The sequence below is a fragment of the Populus alba genome, chromosome 7 (assembly GCF_005239225.2).
Source record: "Populus alba chromosome 7, ASM523922v2, whole genome shotgun sequence".
Lineage (NCBI taxonomy): Eukaryota > Viridiplantae > Streptophyta > Magnoliopsida > Malpighiales > Salicaceae > Populus > Populus alba.
This window is the reverse complement of record NC_133290.1, coordinates 5,031,815-5,046,651: the sequence shown is the minus strand read 5'-3', so window position 1 is coordinate 5,046,651 and position 14,837 is coordinate 5,031,815. Positions and strand designations below refer to the sequence as shown.

At 35.5% G+C, this 14,837-nt stretch overlaps 2 protein-coding genes across 3 annotated transcripts; one reads left to right on the top strand and one right to left on the bottom strand.

The window, feature by feature from the left end:
- Positions 1–3,828, top strand: LOC118063209 (uncharacterized). The gene has a single exon (XM_035077175.2). The coding sequence runs from the start codon at positions 639–641 to the stop codon at positions 3,453–3,455; it is 2,817 nt and encodes a 938-aa protein (XP_034933066.1). The 5' UTR covers positions 1–638; the 3' UTR covers positions 3,456–3,828.
- A 1,127-nt stretch (positions 3,829–4,955) lies between these two features.
- Positions 4,956–11,035, bottom strand: LOC118063210 (uncharacterized). Of its 2 annotated transcripts, none has more exons than XM_035077177.1 (11): positions 10,591–11,035; positions 10,240–10,418; positions 9,901–10,123; positions 9,641–9,782; positions 9,362–9,562; positions 8,941–9,072; positions 8,731–8,859; positions 7,840–8,258; positions 7,474–7,690; positions 6,952–7,142; positions 4,956–5,618 (listed from the first exon to the last, which is right to left on the bottom strand). In XM_035077177.1, the coding sequence occupies exons 1-11, from the start codon at positions 10,962–10,964 to the stop codon at positions 5,441–5,443; spliced, it is 2,385 nt and encodes a 794-aa protein (XP_034933068.1). In that variant the 5' UTR covers positions 10,965–11,035; the 3' UTR covers positions 4,956–5,440. The 2 variants fall into 2 exon arrangements, with proteins under 2 accessions (XP_034933068.1, XP_034933069.1); XM_035077178.2 differs by having other exon boundaries at positions 10,240–10,438; positions 10,591–10,724.
- Positions 11,036–14,837: the final 3,802 nt, after the last annotated feature.

Sequence of the window (14,837 nt, the reverse complement as noted above, 5' to 3'; positions counted from 1 at the left end):
TGTTTGTTCCTTTTATTTATGTGGTGCAGTGAGGGGGAGAGAGGGACTGAAAAAAGAAAGAGAGGTTCTTTTTTCGAGCTCTCTTGAGTGTATTAATGGAGTCTTGATGATACAAGATAAAAAAAAAAAAAGGTTCTTTAAACTGTGTATCCATTTAATGTGAAACCCTTTTTCTGTTTCTTCTTTTGAGAGTCTTGCTTGTTGTGTGGGACTGTTTTTTTTTTTTTTTTTTTTGCAAGATTTAGGGATCTGGGTTTCGGGGTTCTAGGGTTTGACTCTCTCTTTCTTGCTTTCCTGGGTTTCTTCTAAATTTGTTTCTTTCTTGTACTCTTCACTGAAATGGGGTTTTTGACTTTAGTGAAACGAGTCATTTCAATTATGAGCTCTGGTTTTTGACCTGCAATTTGTTGAAGCTTGCATCTTTGTATAGATTCTGTTTATAGTTTTGGGTTCTTTATAAAAAAGTTGGATTCTTTGAAAGAAATCTTGATCTGGTTAGGGTTTAGAAGCTGACCCTTCTTTTTTTGTGAATTCTGAGTTTTTCTTAGATGAGCTGAACCCAAACTGTTTTTGTTGAATCTGGAGCTAGATTTGCTTTCTTGGCTTTGTCTCAGTTGATTGTGAAGTTACAAGATTTGATGCATCTTTCACTGTGGAAACCTATATCTCACTGTGCTGCTCTGCTGTTGGACAAGAAGAGCAGAAGGAAAGATGGGTCTGAATCCAGTCTTGAAATCAAGAGGAACTCATCAATTCTTCGAAAACTTCAAGAACACAAGCTCAGGGAGGCACTTGAAGAAGCATCTGAAGATGGGTCACTCGTCAAATCTCAAGATATGGAGTCTGACACACTTGCAAACCAAGATGAGAGTCTTGGGAGATCAAGATCACTAGCAAGGCTCCATGCGCAGCGAGAATTCTTGCGTGCCACAGCGCTAGCTGCTGAACGAATATTCGAGGATGAAGATTCTATACCTGACCTTCTTGAGGCATTTTCCAAGTTCCTCACGATGTATCCAAAGTATCAGTCGTCAGAGAAGGTTGATCAGTTAAGGTCAGACGAATATGCACATTTGTCTCCAAAGGTATGCCTTGATTACTGTGGATTTGGGCTTTTTTCATATCTTCAGTCTTTGCATTATTGGGAGTCTTCAACATTTAGCTTATCGGAGATAACTGCCAATTTGAGTAACCATGCTCTGTATGGGGGTGCTGAGAAGGGCACTGTGGAACATGATATAAAGACTAGAATAATGGATTATTTGAATATCCCTGAGCATGAGTATGGTCTTGTTTTCACTGTGAGTAGAGGCTCAGCCTTTAAATTACTCGCTGAATCGTACCCTTTTCATACCAATAAGAAGCTGTTGACCATGTTTGATTACGAGAGCCAGTCTGTGAATTGGATGGCTCAAAGTGCCAAAGAGAAGGGCGCAAAAGTCTATAGTGCATGGTTTAAATGGCCAACTCTTAAACTTTGTTCCACTGATTTGAGAAAGCAAATTTTGAACAAGAAGAGGAGGAAGAAGGATTCTGCAGTTGGTTTGTTTGTATTTCCAGTGCAGTCAAGAGTTACTGGGGCAAAGTATTCGTACCAGTGGATGGCGCTGGCTCAACAGAACCGTTGGCACGTATTGCTTGATGCTGGTTCATTGGGTCCTAAAGATATGGATTCACTTGGTTTGTCCTTGTTCCGTCCTGACTTCATTATCACATCATTTTACAAAGTATTCGGACATGACCCCACTGGTTTTGGATGTCTTCTTATCAAGAAATCAGTGATGGGAAGCCTCCAAAATCAGTCTGGGAGTACAGGGTCTGGAATGGTAAAGATTACACCTGAGTATCCTATGTATTTGAGTGATTCTGTGGATGGGCTGGATGGGCTGGTTGGTGTTGAAGATGATGAGGTTGCTGGGAATGCTGAAAAAACCACAGAAACTCGCCCAGGATCACAGTTGCCTGCCTTTTCTGGTGCTTTCACATCTGCTCAGGTGAGGGATGTATTCGAGACTGAGATGGATCATGAGAACAGTTCTGACAGAGATGGAACAAGCACTATATTTGAAGAAACTGAAAGTATTTCAGTGGGGGAAGTGATGAAAAGCCCTGTATTTAGTGAAGATGAATCGTCAGACAACTCATTCTGGATTGATTTGGGTCAGAGTCCCTTGGGATCAGACAATGCTGGCCAATTGAACAAGCAGAAACTGGCCTCTCCGTTACCACCTTTCTGGTTTTCTGGCAAGAAGAACAACAAGCGACTCTCTCCAAAACCAACATCTAAGATATATGGCAGCCCAATGTATGATGACAAAGGGGTAAACTTGGGGTCACATGATGACCACCATATGTTGTCATTTGATGCTGCTGTTCTATCAGTTTCACAGGAACTGGACCGTGTTAAGGAGGTTCCTGAAGAAGAACAATTTTCAGAAACAGACCTCTCTTCAAGAAATATTAAGGGCTCAGATCATTTGCATGTCCACGAGATTGAGGAAGAACCTGGAACCAGCTCCTTTTCAAACTCCGCCATAAACAGATCCCATAACAATAATTCAACCTCTGGATCGCATCATAAACTAACAAATGGCTCAACTGCTGCAATTTGCTCGGAGATGAAAGAAAGTGCTATAAGACGAGAAACAGAAGGTGAATTCAGGTTGTTGGGGAGAAGGGAAGGGAGTAGATATGCTGGTAGTAGATTCTTCGGGTTGGAAGAGAATGAACATCCAAGCAGGGAAAGAAGGGTATCATTTAGCATGGAGGACAACCGCAAAGAGCGTCCAAGCCATACTCTGGAGCCAGGAGAGATATCTGCTACCAGCCTCGACGATGAAGATTACAGCACTGATGGAGAATATGTTGATGGTCAAGATTGGGATCGAAGGGAACCTGAGATAACTTGCCGACATTTGGATCATGTGAATATGTTGGGTCTGAACAAAACTACTCTCCGGCTGAGATTTTTGATCAACTGGCTAGTAACTTCGTTACTTCAACTCAGGTTATCCAGTTCAGATGGAGATGGAAGGGTAAATCTTGTACACATTTATGGCCCAAAAATAAAATATGAAAGGGGTGCAGCTGTAGCTTTCAACGTCAGAGATAGAAACAGGAGGCTAATAAATCCAGAAGTTGTTCAGAAGCTGGCTGAAAGAGAAGGTATCTCTCTTGGCATTGGTTTCCTTAGTCACATAAGGATTCTAGAGAGCCCAAGACAGCAACGTGGTTCTGTGAACCTTGAAGATACAACTCTGTGCAGACCAATGGAAAACGGGCATAATAACGGAAAAGGTGGGTTCATAAGGGTTGAGGTTGTCACAGCATCTCTCGGATTTCTGACCAACTTTGAGGATGTCTACAAGTTGTGGGCTTTTGTTTCCAAGTTTCTTAATCCAACCTTTATCAGCGAGGGTGGCCTTCCAACTGTTGAAGAGGGCACGGAGGTTTGATTTCCAGGACATCTATCACTTGGGGTGCAAAATCTGAGAGTCAGAGCCGAAGATTGGGAGGTGTTAAATCTGTGTGGCCAGATCCTTTTGCTCTTCCTCGTGACTCTTTGATGCAACGGGTGAATTTGTTAATTCTTGTTTGTTTGATTTTTCCCTTTTGGGTTTTTTGTAGAGGTGGCTTTAGAATCTGTATCAACTCGGGGAGTTATGTTGACCTCAAAGCAGAATTATATGGATATAACTTTCAGCACCAAAAACTTTCTGCTTTTGCTCTATACAAAATCAAATTTCTTGCATCTGTAAAATACAAAACTCACCTTATTTTGCCTGTGTAGTCTATAATACAATTCAGTGGTCTATTCATTACTTTGAATCCCAAGTTCTGTCAGCATAGTGGTAATTTTGATTCTTGAAATTGGACCAGGAATTTTCGTTTCTTAATCTGGTTGGGATTGCATGGTTTTACTGCTAGCAAGCTTTGTTAATCAATGAGGAGAATGTCGCTTTGTTTACCAGTCCTCGGAAATTCATAGCTTAATGTATTTGATCTGTTAGGAGATGATGCAGGGTCTTGACTGGAATTTCGATGAAAAGAGTTGACTGAATAGCCTTGCTGATCATGACCATAGTCCTGCCTAAGAAGTAGCCAAGTTGTTTGGTCTTTAATCTGCCTGTATTGTCCCTACATATTCTTGTCTTGAGCAGTAATGTTTGTTATATCTTCTCACCCAAAGAAGTCTTTTTCTTCACATTGAAATAAACATTTTTCTGTTGGTGTCAAATTTCAATTCAACAGGACTTAGTCTGCTTTGAGTATGGAAAAGAAATAGCCAAAACCATTAGTATGGGCAAAATCATGCACCGAGGAACAGTGACTTGATGTTAACAGGAAAGGGATATCTCCTTGCATAATGCAAAGCTCACCATCAAGTTCCCATTTAGTAATTATCATCATTGGGCCATACCCATTTAAGTTTGTTTCCCACGGAAATAATGGGGGGCGCATGTATTATTCTGCTTCCTTTTCTTTTGGTGCCTGTGGATTCTCACTTCTCAGTGTTCCAGGAGAGCTTGAGTGGGTCTTTTTCGTAAAGTTGGTGTGGACATGGCACTGCAAGTTTCATTTTGAAACGATATCATGATGATCATCACCACATGCTTTTCTTAGAAATAAACAAAAAAAAAGAAACCTCAACCGGTCACCACCAGATACTCTTACCATTTCAAATGGGAAACCTTCTGTACAATCCAAAAGATTGCATAATAAAGTATAAAAAGAATGGTGCCATGTTTGACAAGGCTTCTTTGAGGGCTCCTGTGGGGAAGTTGCTTCTAAAAGGAACTTTGAAGCGGTGGTTGGTGACAGTGAATCGTTGACAAACTTCAGCTGATTAAGCTAGTTGGCTACTAAACTAAAAGATTTGAGAGATATTGCATGTCATAGTCATAATCAAGAAAATGTTGTTTGCATAAACAAAGATACGTAGAAGTTCATCCTAATGCTTCCTGAATTATTGTGTTATATTATAAAGAGAAAAGATAAGAGAACCTTCCAAACCAAAATGAAATTTTGGTCTACAAAATTTCTTAGGAATAACATTGATATGGACAAATAACAAACTTGCAATCTCAATAAGAGAAAGCTAACATCTCACCAGAAATTGAAGATTTGGTCTCTGCACTATATAAAGTCGTCTGTTCCAACTGTAATGGCCACTACGCAATTAAAAATTTAAAACCACTTCAACTTCAGCAGGCCAGATCAACCATTCCCTATGCTCCGAAATATTAAACCAAGTGGTGACTTAAATATTAACAAACAAACGAAAGTAAAGAAAAGAATTCCTTCAGCTCGTGAGTGGTTCCTGGTTGGCAACTTACGTTAGATCCAAATCTTAGATCTTCACAAAGATGATATCCCACTTCATCAGCTCATGGAAAAGATCAACAGATTCAGAGATGAGATGGCACTCGTGAACACCTACTTATGATTCCATCATCTTTATAAGAAATGCAGTTTCTAATGCTGATTCCTTGCACTGCAGGTATCTGTTTTCCTCCACTATATCCGTAGTTAAGTTGAGTAGTATCGGGCGTTTGGGATCATAAATAGCATGTTCACGAACTCGTGCAGCCCATTTTGCTGCTTCCCAAACCCCAAATCTGAAACATATCAAGGATAAATAACATGATCATCCCACTCAAGACAAAAGCAAAAGAAGAGCAATCATTGTTTCTAAAAATTGAAAAAGCAGAACCACTTTGACATAATAAACATATAATAACAATTTCTAAGGACAATAATTAAAAAAAAAGTCTTGAATCAGTCATTGCTTTAGGAATCCAAGCCAGTAAGTTTTATGCAGAAGCAAGTAGATAAATTATTTCAAACAAGAAACATGAACCACTCTAATAAACATCATGTATGCATAATAATGTCTGTGTGTACAATCGTGAGATATCTCTGATTTGACAAAATGCACACTTTATTTAATACCAGAATGGTGGCGTCCCTCTATTCCTCATTAATGAACTTCACTAAATAAGCTCAAATTGTGCAAGAGTACGAATACATGCACCATTCCATTTATTATGTGCCTTTTGACATCTATGATATATGCTTGAAGTTGGAGCAATTTATCCACCTAACATTTTGTGAGCACATTATTTGCAGCAAACATCAGCTCAAGTTTGTAGATCTCAATATGAATTAGACGTATTTTGAAAAAATTGGCTACCATTCAAAATTGAAAAAATTATCTGAATTCAATTCCAAATATTGTTAGTTATAGTCAATGAACACCACTATTCAGAGAGATAGGCTCAAATTTTTGACACAGCAGTAGTGACTTAACTTCAAATTCAAAGGAATAACATGACTTGAAATGAACATGCAGCTCAGCAATGAGTATAACTTTTGCGATGAACTTCATTTATATCTATCACTATCTAAACGAATTTGGGAGTTTGACAATTCAATCATTATTCATAGAACATAAAACCATTTTGTTTTATATAGAAAAAGAGACTACTCAATAAATGTAAGCCAATAACCTGAGTAGCAGAGAGCAATTTCATCTAAAATCATGCAAGACAAATGAGAATCAACTAAAGAGAATTATCTATCAAGCATCAAATGGGAAACAAGGGACAAGAGTAAATTAAAAGCAAAAACTTAAGGGCCAATAATCATCAAACCAAGAGCATATCAAGTCACACGAAGAAAATTCCAACATGAAGAAAATTCTCAAACAGCCAGTTCAGGGTCCTAATGTTTGAAATTCATAAATGCATTTCAAGATAAATTCTGAGGAAAAAAAAATGGATGACAGAGTTCCTGTCATAATTTGCTCACTCCCAGTGGTTTTGGTCTTGCCACTACCAGATAAGTTCACCAACTTTACATGTGTCAAGAAAAAAATTTGCATTTGTATTTTGAGTATCTTTCTGATCACAGCCTATACAAAGAAAAGCTGACAACATGTTAGCAAATTACCGTGTATTAAAGGACGAGGTTATCAACACAGCAGGATAAAGGACATCTTTCTGAATATTGGCATAAGGACAATACTTCATTATGGCATGAAAATCATCAATGTCCCCTGGACACCCAAACTCTTCATAGTCAGCTGCTGTGAGTGGTAAAATGGGATTGAGAAGAGTGGTGGTTGCATCTAAAAAGGGAACCTGAACAAAAGGAATATATAATTATTGGAATACAAGAATGAAGAACTGATAAAAGATGTTGACAAACAGCCATATAATTGCAAATGCTAAATAAATCTACAGAACTTTTTAATTACAGTGTCCCGACCACCAAAAAGAATTGCAGAAAATCGTCTAGCACAAGCAATACCTTCATATGATCAAGGGAGAACAATGACAATGATATTTTTTTATTGTATAAGGTAACCATGAAGTTGATTGCTCAAGTCATTTTACTTGATAACAATGACAGCTTTGTATATTATATAATACATGGTTTTGCAATGAGTGAAACATGTATATTCATGTATACCTTCAAAATGGCAGCACGAAATAAATCTGGGCAACTATTAATGGCAGCAGCCACCAAAAGTCCTCCAGCACTATATCCCCAACCAGCAAGCTTGTTTTCTTGCACAAACTCATTTTCAACGAGGAACTTGGCACAGGAGACAAAATCTTTGATTGAATTAAGTTTCTTCTGTTGTCTACCATTATGATGCCATGCCTTACCATGACCACCTCCACCTCTGCGAACACAATGTGCTGTAGATAATTAAACTTTAAACAAGCCCAGACAAACGGTAACCATTTCAAACAAGGATTTAACTGTATTCACACTAGAAATAAGCTGAGCCAAAAAACTTCTGAATATTTGCAGTTCAGGTGAAAAACATACCTAACATCAGCATATGCAATAACCCAACCACGATCAAGAAGGCTTTTCAAATCATTGCGCCACCGCTTGTCAAGTAACTCACCATAAGCTCCATGCCCATGAAGCAAACCAGGATTTTGATTCTTATTTTTGTTTTTACGTGAGTACAGAATTGTTAAAGGAACCATAACTCCATCATAAGAGGAGACATCATATTGTTCACAAGCATAAAACTCCGAGAGGCAATTCCACAAGTTATCATCTTCAGATTTGATTTCATTTAGAAAATCAGAATTCAAATTATTCGAGGATCCATTGGCAATGCCTCCTGAGGAGGTTGTCCCATACAAAATTCTTGTTCTTTCATAGAGCAAATTTTGCTGTTGGACAATATTCCAGTTGCCACTTGACAGCTCATAATCAACTACAGCGTCAGGCATCTGCAAAAATTTGGAGATCAAGTGGAGATGCACACTTTTGCAAAATACATAAGAGGAAGATAACATTCACATGGAGAAAAGAAGTTGGAAGAAATCTTCATTCTTATTAAAATCAGAAAGGATGTGCGAGCAAAGGATATAAAAAGGGGTATCATGAAAAAGCAAAGCATGCATTGCATGCTAACTGGATATAAACTCTAACCCTCAGACACTAAAACCTCATAAAACCGCACGAAAAAAAAGAAAACCCTCAAAATTCCCAATTGATCAAACAACAAAATCACTCTAACTGGTTGAATGTCTGGTCTTACAGATACTAGTTTTCATTCATATCTTCCCATTATCTCTGAATCAGAATCCAAGTATAATATAATTTAAATGCCTATTATATATTAAATTTGGCATGAACATACGCAGCTAGAAAAGCATGAGGAAACCATCTGCTAACATTAATGACTTTTACGGGTCATACCACAGGTGATGATATTGTAAAGCGCATGGTTGATGAGTAGTAGTCATAATTTGGTCCAGGCCAAATTTGAGAAACATGATTTGGAAGAGGAAGGAATGTAGGGTTAAGTTCTTTCAGTCTAACTGCATCCTGCCAGAACAAGAGAAGAAAAGATGAGAATAGCAGAACAGTAACACCATAAATGCATTCTTAGTGAAACCACTATGTTACCTTCCTAGCAGGCATAGGTAGAGGAACTGCACAAAGTCTAAAGCTGCAGTTTTCCCGTATGATTAGTGTCAAGTGTGTATTACAGAAATCAACATCTTCAATAACCATATCTCGGTCATCATCAAATACTCTCTGCAATAAATGCAGTGATTGAGAAAAGAATAAATGAAGTAAATGTGTTCGCCAAAACAGAAAAGATTTATTAAAATATAGGTGAGTTTTAACCACAAGAAAAATTACTAAGAAAAATGCTGAAAGAAAAAGGTATAAAGTAGTGAAAATAAGAACAGAAAAGAGATATGCAGCAAAATTATATCAAGCTGTCAAGCACCATACTATCCAACCAATGGTATCAACTGGGTCAACAGACAAAAATCAGGGACTAATAGACAAAGTGATTGCACATAGTTAACCCACCAACCTCCCAGATCCTTGGACCAGAAGAAGCATTAACTGGACATCGAAGAAGATAGTGATGATCAACCAATTGGCCCCCTCTGGCAGCATCAGTAAACAAGTAAAGGTATCCTTGATGATGTTCAACGATGCAGTGGGCTTGAGCTTCACATTCCCAAACTAAAGTAATGCCAGATAATGGATCGGCTGCATTTATCAGAAAGACCTAAAACATGGTCATGATTATTATTGCATTTCAAATGTCAGGATCTCGAGTTGAGAAAAAGCATTTTGAAAGTGATACCTTTGAGAATGTTGTAGAGAAAGTATTTACAGTTACAAAGCGGAAATCCTTCGTGTGTCTTATGTTAACATAAACATTTTCTGCTGGCTCATCTAGAAGCAAAACATCTTCCTCGGTTGATCCGATCATGCTACAATATATTCTGATGACAAAAGAACAAAAATTCAACTTCATGCTGTTGAATTCAACAAGCAAGAAAAAAAGCACACAATGATGAGATAAATCACACTAAAATGTTATAAAGTCCATGTAATACCAACCGACAAGGCCTCTTATGTTGATCAGTAACAACATACAGCAATGCTTGTCCATTCTTGGCCCAAGCCAAATTCGAAACTCGATCTGCTTGGGGCTTACTACACAATGCACCAGAATTCAAATTCCGTACAGACAATCTAAAGGAGTCATTGTCCTTGTCATACATAGTATATGCAAGAAACTTATGATCAGGTGACACTTCTGATAATTCTTCATAAGCATAACCTATAAACACAAATAAACAAACAAACGAACGAACAATAAACAAACAAACATTGTCCCAAATAGCTTTAAAACAACAAAACTTCATTCTTCAGTAAAAAATGTTACTTTATCAGCACCTCCAAATCTCTCAGCTTCTAGATTGTAATCAACCAACTTCTGCTCAATTTTTCTCCCAGAAACAAAATCAAACCCACCCGAAGGATCTTTATTCGAAATGAATTGTTCGTTTAAGCTTGCCAATCTCCTACAAAGCACATGATACTGCTTTCCCGCCTCAACTCTTTTATAATACAACCTACAGTGAGTAACATCCACCTTGAAACAGTAGCAAAAAGAAAAAGAAAACGATCCATTTTGAGATTCTCAAACAAAATTAACAACTTTGAACAAATTATCCAATACCCTTTTGAAAAACTAACAAAATTACAAGCAGCAGGGACAACTTGAGAGAGTAGGCAATCACATACCATGGACCCCAGCGAATGGGAGAGGTAGAGAGGTCAAAATGCAGTCTTGAAGCCATTTCAGACTGGAGTTTACTTTGAAGTTTCTCGGTATCAGACATGACAGCTTCTGTGTACTTCTCTTCTTGTTCCATGTAAATATCCATGTGTCTCATAGCTACTTTGTCATTTAAATGCGACATCCAGCTATATGGGTCTTCCCAGGTAGCATCATGGAAAGTGAAAGATTGAGGTTTTTGCGGTGGTTTTGGATGTTTTGGAGGGGCTGGTGGGGTTGGTGGTTTGGGTGGTCTATAGTGGCGGGTGACAAGGTGGTGGAGAATGGTGGGCAGACGGTGGTTGTGGCGGTGGAAAGTCGTGGTTAAGAGGTGACGCATGGTTGGTGGGGGTTTAGGGAGAGAATGAGGAATTCTTGGGGTTTAAGAGTTTTGATTTTTGAAGAGATGCCCATTTGTTTATTTTTAGACATTTTGGGTATTGTCACTGTGCTTTTTATTTTAATATTTTTAAATTGTTTTGACATATGATTTTAAAAATAAATTTTAATAAATAAATAAAATATTATTTTAATACATTTAAAAATAAAAAAACAATTATTAATATAATATCAAACATTACTTTACTATTATAACGTTCTGATTCTCTTAATTTTAAACTTATAATTAATAATTTTTTTTAAATAAATAAATAAATATGACAACAAAAATTTACTTTTTTCTCAAATCTAGTTCGGGTCAACTTGATGATCAATAGACCTAATTGTATATATGATGATTTTTTTATTATGTTATCTTGCTTTTTTCTTAAAAAAAAAAAAAAAACAGTGCTAATTAAAAAAAATAAAATTAGGGGCAACCGGTTCTTATTGCCTATCAGCTAGCATGGGGCTCTGTTTCTTCCTGCTAGTGAGGTGGATGATGTAGCGTTTGGTCTGAGTAACTTTCTCAAGGAGGTTTTATTTTCTCAACAATAATAATCATGGATGAGGTTTTCAAATCCTTAAAATGGCAAGAAATCCTATCTTAATTAGAAAACAAAAGAAAAATTTAAAATTATCAAGAAAAGAAGCATGAAATCCAAAAATTATAAAAAAAAAAATCATAAAACTACCAAAACCAGGATCTCGGAGTGAGATTTTCAAAATTAAAAGATTTGACGGTTATAATAACAATTTTATCACTATTTTTTAAGAAAACGGCATTTGAAAGCTCCTATAAATATTTTAGCATGATCCAATAATTAAATAAAAAATTATGACCTTTTTAAATTGTTATTCTAGTTTACCATATGACCAGATCTCCTCTTGGGCTTAGGCCTGACTTCTTAGTTCATAAATATATTTGCTAGATCATCCATATAATCTATCTAGAACATATTTTTATTTAATTATGACAGACCCACACTTGATTGTCTAAAATCACTCGTTATAACAAGCCCAACTATATCAAATTACTTCCAGGTTACACCATCTGAAGGATGCACCATGACTCCATCCAATGCATCATGTGATTGATGTCATGTTATATGCTCAACATTCTTCGAAACATGAATAACTTTTGCAATATAAGAATGATTGGGAAGTATCTCAATTTTCTATATGAAACAAGAGTCCTTCCTTTACTAGTTCTGAGTTTATACCAAACATGCGTATATATTCTATATTCAATCAAATCTATATTTTCAAGATAGTATAACATGCAAATTTTTTTAAACATGTTATTTTTTTGGTATCCTAGGAGCAACATAGAAGTTCTCTTTCAGCCTACTCTTTTTAAGTAAAATGCTTCTCGTCCATTTAATAATTTTACATAAATTTAATGGTGAATACTTGTGCAACGACCGATAATTTATTGTGGTTCGTGCCCCCATCCCATAATGATTCTTCGGAATTTTTCAACAGATCAAAAAACTTGGCTGCATCTTTATTTGGTTCTTCATCTACGATTGAGCATTCACCTGCATAATCCTAACTCATTCACATTACATCCATAATCATTCTCGTGTGTAAACTAATACAAGTATTTTTTCATAAACCTTTTTTATATATAGAAGATGCATGGTAACAACATCCAAATTGAGAAACTTTTTATTTTTACACCTAATACATGGACATTTAATACATCATCCACCAATATTTTTTGGATTAAATAGTGTGTAATTAATACATCTTGTAATACGATTACAATAATCCATCATGCGTAACCTTTCGGGTAAAACTCAATATATCCAGGAAAAATCATCAATTACTTGTATAAAACTTATATAAAATATTGATGACAACATGTATTAGTTAATAATTTGAACTAAACTGATTATCAATACTTAAATAATTAGCTATCATTGGTTTAAGTCGAACTTATTCAATCTATTTTAACAGCACCCTTAAATCATTATCAATTTTCTTTAAAAATTTAAATTCCTTTAAATTTACTGAAATTTTCAACTTAACAATAAAATTGATTAAATGTGAAACTTACCCATTAATAAGCCATTATTTATTCCATTATAAAACACCTAAGTTATAAAATCAAACTCAATTTCATCAAATGACAAACAAATATAATTTTTTAAAACCTCAAACAAACTCTAATATGTATAAATAATACATTCTTACAACAAGTTTCTATAGGAAAAAGTTATAAAACAGGTAAACACATAAACAAACTACATATATTATATAAAAATACAAAAAAAAAATAACATTTGTAAAATGGGTTACAACCAAAAAAAGGTAGTTTTTACTTTAAAAAAAAAATAGAATCAAAACAAGAACACTGACATACTAAGTGTTGGAATATCCAAATTTATGATAATCAGAGCTTGGTTTGTGATAAAATGAGGGGGGCAAGAGTGTTATGTATTGTTTCTATAGGATAAAAAGGGAGGAGAAGAATAAATGGGGAGGACAAGAGGGAGGGTTAACTCTCAGGTTATAACTTAAATTTTACAGATGGATTAACCAACGAGTATTAGCAACGGACATATTTGATTTGTAATTTTGTTTGAAATAATGACACGCTATTTTTATATTTTTTTAGTTTTTTATTCCTTAATTTTCAACTATAATTTCATTAGTATTCACTGACGGAAGATTTTTTCTGTGAATACCAAGGGAAATAGTAACGTTATGTTCCATCAGTAATTATCATTATAATTACCAATGATATTATTTTTTATTTATCGATATTTTCATTTATATTTAACAATTTTCTAATAATGATACATGTATATTTTAAAAGGCTATGATTATTTGGAGTGGAGATAATGGAGTTTAAAATATCTCATGAAATATTACATAATGGAAAAGTTCAAAAGTATATTGTTTTAAAGAAAAGAAAAGGGATGCCCTAAAAATAAAGTTTTAGTAATAAAAATAAATGAAAAATAATAAGATTTGAAACTAAATATCAAAGATAAGTTCAATTTGGAAAAACTTTGTTTATATTACAAAGAAAAATAAAAATCCATCTCCTCATTTTTTGTGATTGTGTCATATATTGATATTTTATTTTTATTTAACTCTAATATCTTAACTTTATTCTTTTCCAATTGAAAATATCGTATGTATATATCAACACATGCAAAATTGATAACAATATTTTTCATGCAAAAATTGTATACTTTAAATATAAAATGCTCATTGTTGATCCTAAAACCATTTCATAATATATATAAATCATATTTTTTTTTTCCTTGAAAAATAAATTTCTTATGGAACCATTGGAATTTAATGATAGAATCCATCTCTCGAGAGGCTTTTTTTAATCGAAGAAAACCCAAAAATGCAACCTATTCCATATCAAGGTAATGTAAAATTGAGTGTGTGTGTATATAAAATGTCTTTACTTAATTCTATTTTTTTGACACAACCATAGTTTTCAGACCTGGCCCGGTCCAAGGCCCCGGTTTCCAGTTTTGACCGGGTCACCCAGATCAATTTTGTTTTTTAAATCAAAACGACGTCTATTCAGTAAAAAAAAATAAAATTGAAAAGTCAATAGGTTGCAATGGAGTTTTTGACCGGGTCTTGCTGGGTCAACCCGCCAGGTCACACCGGGTTTTTCCTTCCTTTATTTTTTTTAATCAGGTCCGGTTCTAGCCCTTAGTCGGCTGGGTCCCGGGTCGACCTGTAAGGCTGGACCAAATTTCAAAATTATCAAGTTTTTGACCGGGTTTTGCCGAGTCAACCCATCGGGGTTACACCGGGTTTTTTTCTTCCTTTATTTTTTCTTCAATCCTGTTTGATTTTT